Source organism: Lottia gigantea, assembly GCF_000327385.1.
Source record: "Lottia gigantea unplaced genomic scaffold LOTGIsca_43, whole genome shotgun sequence".
Classification (NCBI taxonomy): Eukaryota; Metazoa; Mollusca; class Gastropoda; family Lottiidae; genus Lottia; species Lottia gigantea.
The window spans coordinates 703,787-718,758 of record NW_008709504.1 but is presented as its reverse complement, the minus strand read 5'-3'; the positions used below and the strand labels follow the sequence as shown (position 1 = coordinate 718,758).

The window sequence follows — 14,972 nt, the reverse complement described above, 5'->3', positions numbered from 1 at the left end:
GGATCTGGGTTTCTATTAGAAGCTTTACGAACTGCCGTTAAACCAGTAGTGTTATCGATATTGGTATACATAGAAGAAACGTCGATAGAAATTAAAATACCATTAGAGGGAACTCGAAGATTTTTTATTTTATTGACAAAATCGGTTGTGTCTTTAAGGTAGGCGCATGCTAGAGGTAGTAAGAAATGATCAATGTATTCTGACACTGCATATGACTCACTACCACAGTCAGATATAATCGGGCGGCCTTTAGGGATTTTATTCCAGATAAACCACTCCTTGGTTGGATTCTTATGGATTTTAAGCAAAGTGTACAAATGTCTCTCGCGACAATCAGGTTTGGCAGACGAATTCAAATATGTTTTTGAAGTATTGATTCTTAGTTGGGTTCATAGAAAAGCATCCATGTAACAATTTAGTTCAGTTGTAAGAAATATAACCACAATTTGTCAAATTAGAGTTTGATATTAAAATTATTTTCTAGGATTATCACATCAAACAAACAGAAGATAATTCTGAAATGTACCAGATTATATTATATATCTTAGGCCTTTTTCTCACAAACTTAACCTAGATATTCCAGTCATCTTAGTCAGCACTTAAAGTGATTATAAATTTAGTTATTATCCAATCAGATGATTGAATTTCTTAAAATCTGTATTTTATCTGAAAGTTTTGGAGACTAAGGTTAAACATTTGTTATGATTCTTCCATTGTGTATTAAAAGGGAAGTGAAATGTAAAAAAAAGTTATCTTAATGAGCCTAAGGATGGTCTAGAATGATAAAAAAAACTAGTATAATGAGGTTTACAAACATCTAATGATTGAAAAAAAATCAAGAAAGGAGATTTAGGACATCATTAATCTTCATCAACCTGATATAACACGATTTTTACTGAGTTGTCCTCGTTAGGTTTCATTCCATTACCTTCTCTACAAGAAATGACTTAGTAGCATCATTAGACTTGATGAGAATTGAGATCCTGTACTGAGTTTCAGTTGATTCCAATACTGTGGAACAGTGCTTCACTTATTCCAAATAGATCATTTTGTTACAAGTGGGGAGTTGTCTGCATTCATATATTATTAAGTATTATCTCATTCCAAAATAGGGGTTTACCTTCTCAAGTGAAACACGGTAGCAATATATAACTCCACATACCAAGATTAAGTTTTAAATTTTCTCCCAAAAGACTTAGATAACTTTCAAGTTTTTAGGAATATTAAATTTGATTATCACAAGCGGTCAAGCAACCATCATTAAAACTGTTTAACTGAATATTAGAACTGGAATGAAATTTCCGTTAACTTGTTGTATTTCCACGGCGATTGTCCCTGAACAATTCTGATGTTATATATATTAAAAACAAGTCAGAAATTCTCCCCGAAGATATGGTTAGTTTTTGAGTATCGTTCTAATATTTTATTTGAATATCACAATAAAGAAAATCCAGCCATCATTAAAACTGTCAAGTGAATATTTGATAATTAAATTTGTACAGCAATGAAACATGAGCATGTCTGATTGGTGTAATTTATCGTCACTGGACGATGTTTACGACTATCAGGGGACATTTCTCTCTTATTTATTTTTGTCTAAATTGTGAGGGGAAATTTAGAATGTAGACAGAGATATTTATGTTTGAAAGATTTTAATAAATTTATTTTGACATGAACGATAACATTTGACAGTTCACAGAATCTATATATTTTATCATTGTCTTTGCCTGTTTTTGCTGTGATCGGCTGTCAAAAGACACAATTATATAGAGTTATCTCTCCCTTATGAAAAGTGTGTCTGGATAATCTTTATTAAGTGACAGACACAACATTGGAATTGTTACTAAGTTAGCTAATTATAAGTAATGATGAGACAAACTGTGGTATTTTTCCCTATCATTAGAACACCTCTACTTTCAATTAATATAATTATTAGTTATCTAATTATCAAACCTAATTATACAGTGAGATAATTTCTTATAAAGATGGTGACAAAAAGGAAATCAATTGAATATTACGCCCTACTCCTCTACACATAATTAGACTAAATAACTAAAATAAAACTCAACTTATACTGGGTATATTCTCGACACCCTGCCACCTACTGATAAAGATTTGACAAGACTAACTTTACTAGAAATTCTGTAGGTCATGATTGAAGAGTGTTCACCTTAAAGATTTTAACGGCAGAAAACAAGGTGACTCATCTTTAAAGAACCAAATCTGAAGATATGGTCATTTCAAGATTTTCAATCATGGTATTTTTCTGTGTTATTATATTAAATTGATAATTGATTTTATGATAGAAAAGAAAAAGCCTAGATGGTCAATATTTAAACTAAAGAATTTTATCAACAAATCTTCTCTAGACAAAACCATTTATTATTGATACTGTTATTTCAATATTTGATAATCATGTCTAGATAGTCTTGGATATCAAGTCATGTCGTTATTTATATATTATGTTTGTTTTCTCTCAAGTGGAAAGGAAAACCATTAGATTTGGATTATTAATGGAATTTCTCAAAAGAGGAGATGTTGTTATTAATTATTTATGTTTGTTTGAAAGATATATTCTTATCTACGTTAAAGTTGTATTCTCCCAAAGTTTCAAGTTTCTTTTCTTGATGTACACAATGTCAAGCTATTACAAACTTTGTACAAATAAAATGAAGTTTGTAATAGCTTGACATCATGCAGAACCCTTTTCCCTGAAGTTGAATTCCCCAGTGGAAGTTGTCATTGAAGTTGTAATTAATTTAAACATTTTCATCCTTGTTTCTCCCTGATATCAAAATTCCAAAACTCTGAAAGAGTATTCTTTCAAACTTGACACATTTTTTGGTCGGCCTCTCATGTTACAAGGGGCTGACATCAACTTCTCACGCCTTAAATGTTGTATTCTCGTAAACTTTTAAGCATTTTTTGGTCTGTCTCTCCTGTTGCGAGAGGCCGACGTAAAATTTTCATACTACAGGATTTAATGTTGTATTCTAAAAGATTGGGTATTGTTTTGATGAGGGGTTGAGAATAAATTACCATTTGCTACAATCTAAAAACTGAAAGCCATCTGTTCTATAGACTGTACATGATAAAAATAGAGGTTTGCACACTGAAGAGTCAACTTTGTACAAAATAAACTGGAATGCACATGTTCAGGTCTATTATATGTTAAAATATCTGTTAACTCTAACTACGACATGAAAAAAAATGAACAAGAGACAAAATGTCCAATCATTTGATTAAAACAAAAAACAAAATGGCCATCTTTGTGTCTAAATTCTTGATCAGAATATAAATGGGGAAAAAAGACAGAAGAATTTGCATTATTCGGTTGATTTATTCATTGGTTTGAGTTGAGAAATATCGAAGTATTTGAAAGTATTTTATTTTCGATATCTGTCGTAGATTTTCTATCATAAAATAGAAGATTGTTTGTCAGGCTGTCATAGAAACAGCGACAGAAACAAACCATCTTTCATAATGAATCAATTTATATTCATTATACCGATTTGGACAAGAAAATATTTGGGATTCGCTCGTCTCGTTTGTAAGAGTCAAGAATAATCCGCGAATTGATTTACCCATATCATTGTCTGTGATTTATATATTTATAGAGAGTGGTCCGTTATTAACTTGTATACCACGGTCAGATACTTTCTTAATATTGATGTAGACTTTACTTTCTGACATTCTTTGAACAGAATGCATTTCTTCATACTTTGTTTCTTTGAATGCAATGCAAGACATTATTATTTGTATATGACAATAGTCTTGAAGCTGGGGTGACTCAATATTATCTTGTATACCACAGTCAGAGACGTTCTTCATTTTAAACATAGACTTTACTTTGTGACGTTCTTTGAATGCAAGCAAGACTTGTAACATAACTTGTTTAACACAATAGTTAAGAGTCAGTTAGTTTAGAAGCTGGGGTTAAAGTAGATTTAACTAGATAGAAGACAATAAACTGAGGCCCTGTACAGTTTAAAAATCCTGTAACAGTTTTAATCAGATTATTAGTTAAACTTATCATGTTTAATTGATGTTTCAGTTTCTAAAAAAGATACAACTAGATTATTCTGAATTCTGCCACAACAAATCTTTCCTTTGAAGCCTGTGAAGGCCATTTTTTACATCTTTAATACTAGATCAATCAGAATGCTATTTTCTAGTATAAAAATTCTCTTTTGATGAAATCCTGTGTTGTTTTATTGTCCAGCTGTTAGAGAAGTTAGTGTAGTCACAGATTGTTATTGGTATTTTGTTATTTGTATTTTGTTATTGATTGTTATTGGTATTTTGTTATTGATTGTTATTGGTATTTTGTTATTGATTGTGTTTGGTATTTTGTTATTAACTTTAAAACCAACTCGTTAAATTAAGTTGCCCAAAACTCTGCCAATAATTTCATACATCATTGATCTGGAAGAATAGGAACATGTAACTGAAATGTAGGTATTACAGAGTGAAAGTTGAAACTGGGCTGACTGACAGAAACTAGCTGAGTTGAAGTTGTTTAATAATTTTGATTTTTTTTATCAAAGAAGTGTGTTTTTTTTAACATATTGTCTTCAGATTGTGATGGTTGGGAATCAAAATAATTTTATTTTGACAAAACTTATATTTTATCTTTCAGCGCCATGTCGAGGCCATTTCTGTGCGTTTGGTGCTGTATGTATGGTCAACAAGACAGATAATACAGCTTATTGTCAATGTACTAATAAATGTCAACCAGTATTTACTCCTGTCTGTGGTACTAACGGGGTTACGTATGCTAGTGAATGTCTGTTAGAGAAAACAAGCTGTACAACTCAACGTAGAATCAAAATAAAATCACCTGGTGAATGTGGTGAGTTGAAAATTTATATCCCATATACTTCTACATCACCCCACACATACCCCACCCATACCCCACACACTTTCCTGTCCATCTCTTTATTTCTTTATACCCCAATTGTTGTACAAATCCCTGTCCCACCCAACACTTTTCATTTATGGCCCACTGCCCCGCACCCTTTCCTGTTACACCCTTTTTTTTTATACCCAATTTATTTCACACTGGCCCACTCTCCTTTCTGTTTATACCCAATTGACTTCAGACACTTTCTTGTCCCACCCTCCTCCCAATTATTCCCCATGGCTTGAGACATTTCTGTCTTATCCTTCTTTCTTGATAGAATTGGCATAAAAAAAAAAGAATTATGAGCATATTGTCCAATATCACCCCTTCAAACCCTTTAGAGCATTCACATATTTCAATTCTCACAACCAAGAACAAACAAGTGTCTGAAAATATCATTGTTAATGTGAACATATTGTCCCATATTACCCTAAAATCAAAGATAGGTTCCCTGCTCTTTAATCATAACCCCGGTCTTCCTGTTTCTTAAAAAATCTTACAAAATTTTGAAATATTAGAGCCTGTTATATCACTCTAAACAGGAAAATTGGGCGTAATATTTTTTGAAAAATGAAAGGCCAGACCTTTATAATAGTGATCTATATATAATCATTTCTATATATTAATTTATATTGTCATTTAATTATTTATATGTGATGTTATTTTTATATTATTTTCGAGTCGGCATGATTTAATGTGATTCACTTACCATTTTATTTGAGTTTTGGTCGTTAGCTTTTTTTGGTTTTTAGTTTTTATTGAGTTTTGGTCGTCAGTCTTTTAGTGTTAGTTATTTTAAGTATTTTTAGTTGTTATAATAAAAACTATGTTAAAGTATCATTAAGTTTGATGTTATCAATTCAGTTTAGTTTTATTTCAGATAAACTAGTAATATAGTCACAATATTTTCATTGAGTATTTAGCGTAAAGTTTTGTAATGTTTTACATTTTTTTCTTCCGTAGAAAATTTTACAATTAGTGTTGTTTAGTTGGATATTCAAAGTTTTAATTTTGAAATTAAAGACTCGTATTTTTCTTTGAAACATAACAGAGGGGTTAACAATGAATTCACTATGAATTTAGATAACAGATATGCTATATCTACATCTACAAAGGTAAAAAGTCTGATAGTTGTCGGTAAGACATTTGCGCTGTAGGTTCAAATCATCCTGAAGACATGATAATAATTATACCACGGTCTGTAATTCTGAGAATGCCAACCCCCCAAAATTTTGTTCATTAAAACGAAAGTTGAGACTACTGCACTACCCTTAATGGTTCACAGATCTGTACAGAGGAAAGGAAACTGTGTTTCCAACTGTCATTTTTATAACCTCATGTTTAACTCATCTGTCTCGGAGTTGTTTTGTTAATTCAACATATTACATACTGGTACAGATAGGATATATATATATCTTCAGATTAATAAATCCATTGTGGTCTGATTGATTGATTCTAGTCAGTTTGTCTCCCTGCTATTCAGCTTGTAGTCTACAGATGTGAATATAAGGGACATAACCTCTCTGACTGTAAGATCATTGAGTGATGTAGATGGAATTAACATCCCGAGCTAAATGAAATAAAGAAATTAAATCTGCCATATTAAACACATTATAAATTATACTTAAAGAATTATCTTTGATTAAATTTTTTACACAAGGCAGGTACCGCATTTCCCTAGATTTAATAAATAACTTTCCTATCAATAAAAAGCATTAAAATATTCAAAAAAATAAACAATAATTTAGCAAGGCAAACCTACAAATCAGAAGTTGCAACACTTGAAATACTGAAATTCCAAGACAAATGAGAAAATCTGTATTGATTGATTTTATTGATTAAAGTAATTAATTATTAATGATTATATTATTATCTTTATCAATACCTCGTTAGTGTAGAACTAATCATTATTTTCTACTCTTTATTGTCACAATCTATAATCTTATAAACAGATGGTTGTAGAACTTAGTAGATGGTAGGAAACAGATGCCAAGTTGAAAAATCAAAGTGTAAAGAAGCATCCACAGACAGTGCCAATGAAATTTGGTACAAGTTGACATGTCAGGATGGAAATTCCTGATATCAACATCCCCCACCTTTAACCTTTGATGCCTGGTTGATCTGATGTACACTCTGAAAATGTTGGCAAATTCTGTGGTCATGAGGTAAAATTTGCTGTCTAGAGTCCATGGACTTTGTTTTGATTACTCATGGAATTTGTTTTAGTAACTGGTAGAGCTCGGTCCAGTTAATTATTTGGTATTTTTGCAACTCATTTTCGTTTTTTTCGCAAACCTTTTGACTTAATTCATTAAGAATTGGAGTAAATGACAATGAAAAAACATAAAGAAGTCAATCAAAACTCCTATAAATATAATAAAATCAGTTATAATTGAAATTTATGAGAAGAAGTTAGAAAGGCCAGAAAGTTTTCAGGATCATTCTAGAAAATAATATCAGTTAGAATTGGAATTCATGACAACAAGGACAGAGGCCAAGGTCATTCAAAATGGCCTCTTTATCAATTAGCATCACTCATTATAGTTTATACATGGAGAAAATCAAATCAAAATGGCTTTCATGTTAACTAGAGATGATATAAAGATGAGGCTAATCTCATCAGAATTCTACAGAGGTCAGCAGTTATACTATTCTAACGGTTGTTCAATTCGCTGACTCATTCCATGGTGGTTGGTAAACAGACAAATACCGAGAATGTTCAATGATAATTTGGTTTTATAACACTATTAAAGTTAATCTCCTTGACTATGTGGACTCTCTGAGAGATGACGAGTAAACAAAACCAAATATCAAATAAAAAATATCGGCTTTATGGGTTCCATGAATCTGATGATGTGGTAGAGCGACATCTAGCGTTCAAGAAGAGTGAGAACATCCTGTCTAACAAGCAGTCTAACATGGGGCATGCTCCTTAGGCTAATTTGGTTGTCTGTGGGTACCTTACCATCCAAAATCTACACCCCTAAATTTTAATCAAAGATGAAGGAGCAGGTACATCAATCCATCATCCAAGAAGACAATCTATTGAAGGGTATGCTCCATAGGCTGATGAAATACAGCATCTTAATTTTATAGTTTTCGGGCACTGTACTATTTAATATCCCAATAACTAAACCTCTAAAGACTAATGAAAGATTTAGTACTGACTAGTTACCAGTGATTTCCTGGTAAATATAGGAAATGAATTGTCTCTGACTGTCAGAACTCTGTCATTGGCGCCAGTTAATCACAGAAATAGGCACTGAACCAATCAGAGTCATGACATGCTGTTATTAATGGGTAATTGTAAGGAATATAGTATTCTATGACACAGTAAAACTAATAGAAAAAGACAATATTAAAAACCGTGGCTGACTGTTATAATCTTGGTGTTTTGTGGCGCTATATATGAATATTCAAAAGATATAGAATTGACAGTACCAATATTAATCCAAGAAATCAGTGAAGACAGACAGGTAATGAGATGCTGGTAATAATGGATAACTGTGAGGAATTAATTATGAGGCATCGATGGCTGGAGAAATGACACGAAGAATATTCAAATGAAATAAAACTAGTTGATCCACTATCACCCCCTAATTATACTAAAGACAATCAGAGGCTTTTGAAGAGTCAACAAGTTTCTAGATTTGACGACTGTCAACAATATCTATCAAGGGTAGATCAAAGCCATGACTCTCAAGTTGTTTTGGGGGTTAATAAATCTTTGTAAAACTAGAAATAGTAAAGCTACAAGTTTTGGAGTGATTTTGAGGATGTAAGAGAGAATATCTGTGAAGAATTAATAAATAAAACTAGATGATATTGATTTAAGATAGAAGTTTGAAAGTTTGATGAAGTAGATATTTAACAGAATTAAAAAACAATGGCTTCATCTATCTTTCTTGACATTTTTACTTCAAACTTTCACACATTTCACCAAATTACTTCATCAATTTACATTTTGACTGCCATTTTATCTTCATTCAGAATTAGTTTTGACATGTCTAAATTGAAACAGTCAGATTTACCTGATTCTTCATTTACTGTTTCAAAATGTTTTCAAATTGAAAATAATTTTCTAACAATAACTAATCATGTTGTTTTCGGTTGAGCTTGCACTGTCTCTATTAAAGGTATTAAAGGAGGCGTGATGTGGTGCCAAAACAAAATAAAATCTCAAACATGTTTGGTTCCCCCATTGCACACTACTCATCTTCATGGCCAAACAGCCTCCATTTCGTATCATTTCTAATTTATTTAGTCCAGTCTAGTTTAGTTCACGAAGGTCAAATTTATCAAAGTCGTAGACAAGTAATATATTTTTTGTGTAAATTCCATGTTGGGGCCGTGTTCTTCATTACCATTACAGACTTCCAGGAATCTGTCTCTGTCAGTTGGCACCAAAAAAGCTGAAATTAAAGAGCCTATTTGATGTGAAAAGTATGTAAACGAAATAGGAAATTGGACGATTAGTTTCAATAGAGAATGACTAGACTATAGATATTATTGAAAAAGCTTTTAGTCTAAACATGTTTTTCATGATTTTATCTTTCAGAAAAAACATTAATTCTGGTGATTTATTCAGTATACAGTATATGGTCATTCATGGTAATTATTTTAACTAACAGAAAGATATATTGATCATGTCTTTAAAACTTTTACCATATGGTACAAGACAAACATGTTTTACTTCCAGAGGGGTAGAATCTATCTCAATCAAGGCAATAGTTTAAGGGATGTGTGGGGGAGACATGGATGGGGATTGGGGTTGACAGGGGCCTGGAAATAGTTTAAATCTTTTGCAGCATTACTTTACTTTACTCCTATATTCCAATAAGCCAGACGCATATATTAATGCTTTACCATGCAGTGTGTAATGAGGGAAATTTTTCAGAACTGTAGAGCTTGGTGTGCCCAGACTGCACGTTTTGGAATTTCCATTATTCTAATGTATCAGACGCTGGTCTTGATGCAATGAGGTTATATTTTAACAGCCTGTTCTTTCTCTGATTTTCCAATACTTCAATATAACTAAGAACAATAGTAAGATAGTGTTTATCTATTGATTTGAAAGGAAATCAGATGTAATTTTATAAATTATGGGAGTTAAATTCATGTTTTATCAATGATAATAGACTATTTATTTCAAATTGGTTTATTTCTGTCTCAAGAATCAGAGGAAAAAGGATTTGAGATTTTAGTTTGCCCGAGGATGGTTTCAGGTTTGAAATTCCAACAGGAAATGTTATCTTACTTCTATATGAGTTCAGCTCATTTCATGCTGCAGACGTGTGTTTCAGATACACAACCCTCATCAAGACAGCTAGTTTTAACAAAAGAGGGTCACTGACCAGTATAGAGCTTAATGTTAGCTAATTGACTACAGCTCATCTCATACTGCTGACATATGTTTCCGATATACAATCCTCATCAGGACAGTTAGGTTTGGAAATAGGTCTATGTCAAAGTCCATGCTAAAATTATCCATAAGCTTTGTTCACTGTCATGGTTCCTCTCAAAATTGAGGCTGGTCTGTCCTTGCCTTTCTTTAAATGAGCCTTTTCTGTCACGTTCTGGCCATATTTTCTTTAACCCTTTCAACGGCATCAAGTAAGCTACTTAAGATAATGAGTTGTCTGTGTAGTAGTTAATTACCACGCTGTATCCAACCTCTTGTTCAATTAAAGGACTTATCTCTGTGATGAAGTTCTAATTTCGGAAATTTCTATAATCGAATTAAAACACAGTGACAGGTCCTCCGTGAATTGGTGAAGAACTAATCTACTAAATAGAAATAGTAATAGAAGAATTGAGAGTGAGATTATGTTTCCTGTTCTAGAATTTTCACATCTTATTGAGTTGTAATTCAATTTGGAAACGAAAATAGTTAATCTAATCTAGTTGTCTTATATTGGGGGTTTTGACCATTATTACTTCTGCTGTTTGATAAACCTTGTTTAAAATCGAGCGAGGGATTACGTTCCGTGTTCTAGAAATTTCACATCTTATTGTCTTGTAATTTAATACTGAACAGAAGTGTTAATTTACCAAAATCAACAATATTATCATAGATAGTGATTTAGATATTCTCTATTCCTAGTTTTTGATCATTGTTGGTGATGTTGGCTCAGAGACCTTGTTTGATTATCTAGAATTTTCACAGATGGAGCACAGGCACATAGATCTTGTGTGGTCCTGTGAATTGCTTGACCATCTCCTCTGTGCATCTTCCTAGAGCTTAATTTTGATAAGATTAACAGAAAAAGGTGTTGGACTTACAAAGCCACCACTACCCTTAACAAATCTGAAAAGTCGTTTCCCCACAAAATAAAAATCAAATATAACTATCAATTTATTATCAGAATAACAATATGTAATTTCTTTCAGAATCTGATATTACAGTGAAAATCATCTTTCTATAGCGATAATGTTAATATAACAAGGTTAGATAACTCTCAGTAATTATAGATAACCAATCGTTAAACATAACAGATGAGATTTTAATCGTATGATCAATATGGAGGTTGAAACGATTTGATTGAGATTTGAATAATTTAACAAGACAAATGAATAAATGATTACCTTGCATTTTTACTAGCTTATAGATTTAAATAGATTCTTCTAGCTATAGAATATTAAAGAATGTTCCACGCTTTATAAATAAATAAATAATAGAGAATCTTTTAAAATAGATTTAAAATGAAATGAAATGAATGGAGTTTTACGTCCTACTCTTCTGCACCTAATTTGGCTAATGAAGACTGGATAAAAGTTAAGTCTGTAAACTATTGAATGTGAATACTGTGGTTTTATGAATAAATAATGGTGAATTACTTAGAATAGAATCTTTCAAAATAGTTTTGATTTTGTTCATTCATTCATTCAGTCAATCATTCACTCCATTAATCTATCTGATAATCCTTTTTAATAGATCAATTTATTGATTGATATCAGAATTAAAAAGTGCCAGCAAATCATTATTCTAAACATTTATAGATTTGTGAAAAATTCATTCATTCATTCAATCAGTTATTCATTCATTCATTCAATTATTCATTCAATTATTCATTCAATCAATCATTCAATTATTCATTCATTCATTCATTCAATAACTCACTTTCATTGATATTAATTTAGTATATCAAGGATGATCCTAGTTTAATACTCAACAAATTAATTTAATATCTATGTGATAATCTTCGTTAAAACTTTCAATAATAGTAGATTTGTCAAGTGTCATTTACCAATAGATTGATCTGATTTCACGGCTTAACATGAAGAAAGGTTCGGTGTGAAATATCGGTATATCTAATCCTTGGACGAGGTCTCCACTCAATCACTGTATAGTCTAGACATTACAGGAAATTAAAAAGTGTAAAAGACAAACTGAGAATGACAGTGTCTGTATTTAGATAGTATATATATATATTTTTTGAGGTAACTTTACCAGTGTAGTTGTAGTGCCAAGTTTGATGACTTTACTAATGCTGTTGAGTTGATTGTTGGATATAAAAATAAATGGACATCCCTTACAGAAAGGAAATGAAAAGAGTTTGATATCCTACTCTTCTGCATCAAATCAGGAAAATGTGGACAGGTCATGAAGTAGCTTTTTTGCCAGGACAGTGTCATCTGTTTTGAATCACTAGATGCTTTTTTCCATGTCAGCCGTTCTCCTTTGTCAGATTTACATTAAGAGTCCACATAGCTGATAAAGATTCTTAGAACTTTAATAAGCAGAAAAAATAAAATGTTTTTGACATAAAGAGTTTCTTAAGATTCTACTTGAGGTTAAAATTTTAACGAGTTTCCAGTCTTTAATTGGTCTTGAATGAAGAAGATTGAAGTTTGAATGGTTGAATAGGGTCTTGACCTAGTCAAAGTAATTTAACCATGTTTTATTCTCTAATATATTAAAAATACCAGTAGATTTCCATTTCTGCACTGGATTGAATGACCCTGAATTATTTTTTTTTTTTTTTCATCAACAGGATGAGACAAGACAAGATATTTGCACAAATCTGTTTTCATATCATTTATCTGTACTTCCTGACTGTAATTTCTAAAAATAAACTTGTCATCACTATAGCTACTGCCAGTGACTTCCAAATATGGCCAAGTTTCACTGAAAGTACATGAACATACGCTTGAAATACTTCTAAATTATCACGTATCTTGAGCAAGTTGTCTGAGAATTTTTTTTTTTTTCATTAAAATATAAAATTATTAAAAAGCAGCTTCAGACTATGAAATATTTGTGGTCTTTTTTACGCCTCTCTATGATGGTTCCCGTGGGATATGATAAGTTTTCCAACACACAGCTGAAGCTGAAATTTGATTGACAATACATGTTCTAGACATAATTCGATTTAAGATTTTAATTTAAAAATGGAGTCGTTACGTTATCAGCGAGTAAATGGACATGTAGACTTGATCAGATTTTTGTCAATATAGAAAAGATGTCTGGTTTCTTTCTGCCACAGGCTCCTCTAACAGCTGACAATAAACAAAGAGTAGGTCATTGTACCAATCTGCACTGTGGAAGTTCAACAAGTGATCTGAAAAATATCAGTAATGACAGTCGTAGTTTATCTGGTCTCTTTACTCTACAGACTTTGTCTCTTGTTATCTGACATGTAAAAAAAGCAGGTTAATGCCACTGTCCTTGATTTGCATGACATTGCCCAATTCTATCTCAATTAAAATCTGGACCAGAAACATGCTAGGTATTTAGGTTAGTCATCTTTGCAGGCATTTCAGAGAGTTAACATAGCTAATATGAATTACTTGGTAGTTGAAATCCATTACCCATAGCTAATAATGTTTTGAAGTCTTTGAATGGCATTTAGCAATTGTGAGAACGATATATAGACACAGCTTTATGGAACAACAATCACTGGTTAAAGTTTAATACAACGTTTTGACGTGTTTCCCCTGTTGTTCTCAGCACATAATGAGGAAACGGGGGAAACACTTGGAAACGTTAACCAGTGATTGTTGTTCCATAAAGTTGTGTCTATATATAATAATGTTATGGTTACTAGATTTGTCAACCTGGCATCCCTTTCAGAGAGTTCAACATAGCTAATAATGTTTATATGGTATTAAGCTTTGTTAACTCAGCATCTCTTGTAGAGAGTTCACATAGCTAATAATGTTTATTTGGTATATTAGTTTGTCTACTCAGCATCCCTTTCAGAGAGTTCACATAGCTAATAATGTTTATATGGTGATACACTGTTTTAAGCAAGGATATTTAAACTGTACTATCCTAGTGGTAGCTTCCAATAGAAACCAAACTAAGACTGAAAATATTGATTACTTTTCTCTGTCCATTATTCCACATTACTTGCATGACTTGCTACCGTGACAATGGGATTCAATTTTTACCGATTTATCCTGCGAATACTGACTGCAAATTGAACGTAATGGTATTGTTAAACAGGTAGAAGCTAGGCATGATGACAACCAGACTGAATGTGGTTTAATCATTTACAGAAAGCTTTTACAGACGTTAGTTTCATTTCACCAAGATCAGCGAGAATCAGTGTATGTGCTGTGTACGTTAGCTGGAATATTTTTACTGTGGTATATTATTCATGGACGATCTTTCTCAGTAAACTAACGTTTAGTTGACAGGATTTTTATCAGTTTTATTATAGTATTTATTGTCTGATATCTTCACGGTTGATATGAGTTGAATATACACCAACTGATGGATAATCTCTGAGAATTTTTAAGGATGCTAGCAGTTTAAGGATGTTTCTAGGAGTTATTTATCATATTTGAACTACAATTTTAAACTTTTTTTTACTGTGTTGTACTTTTGAATGTGTCTATAAATTTTTAATCAAGTGCGTTAATGATTTGAATGAATGTTTTTAATTTTTGAATTAAAAATTTGAAAAGAATAGTTGCAACTCGAGGTCTTGTTTTGATTGATGGTGTAAAATTTTGATTTTTAGAAATAAATAATCCAGTGTTTGAAATATTATATTTGGTGAAACGTTTGTAAATAGAGTTTTTGAATTGTTGGAATATACTAGGAATTTAAGAAGTGAAGGTT

At 31.7% G+C, this 14,972-nt stretch overlaps 1 protein-coding gene across 1 annotated transcript in view; it reads left to right on the top strand.

The window, feature by feature from the left end:
* Positions 1-4,644: 4,644 nt before the first annotated feature.
* Positions 4,645-14,972, top strand: part of LOTGIDRAFT_71215 (hypothetical protein) — a gene marked incomplete at both ends in the record, with an annotated part of 44,434 nt that continues 34,106 nt past the window's right edge. Inside the window, 2 exons of the mRNA XM_009060501.1 lie at positions 4,645-4,852; positions 12,909-13,025. Of these exons, the coding sequence (XP_009058749.1) occupies positions 4,645-4,852; positions 12,909-13,025 (325 nt within the window). The remainder of the gene's footprint in view (positions 4,853-12,908; positions 13,026-14,972) is intronic.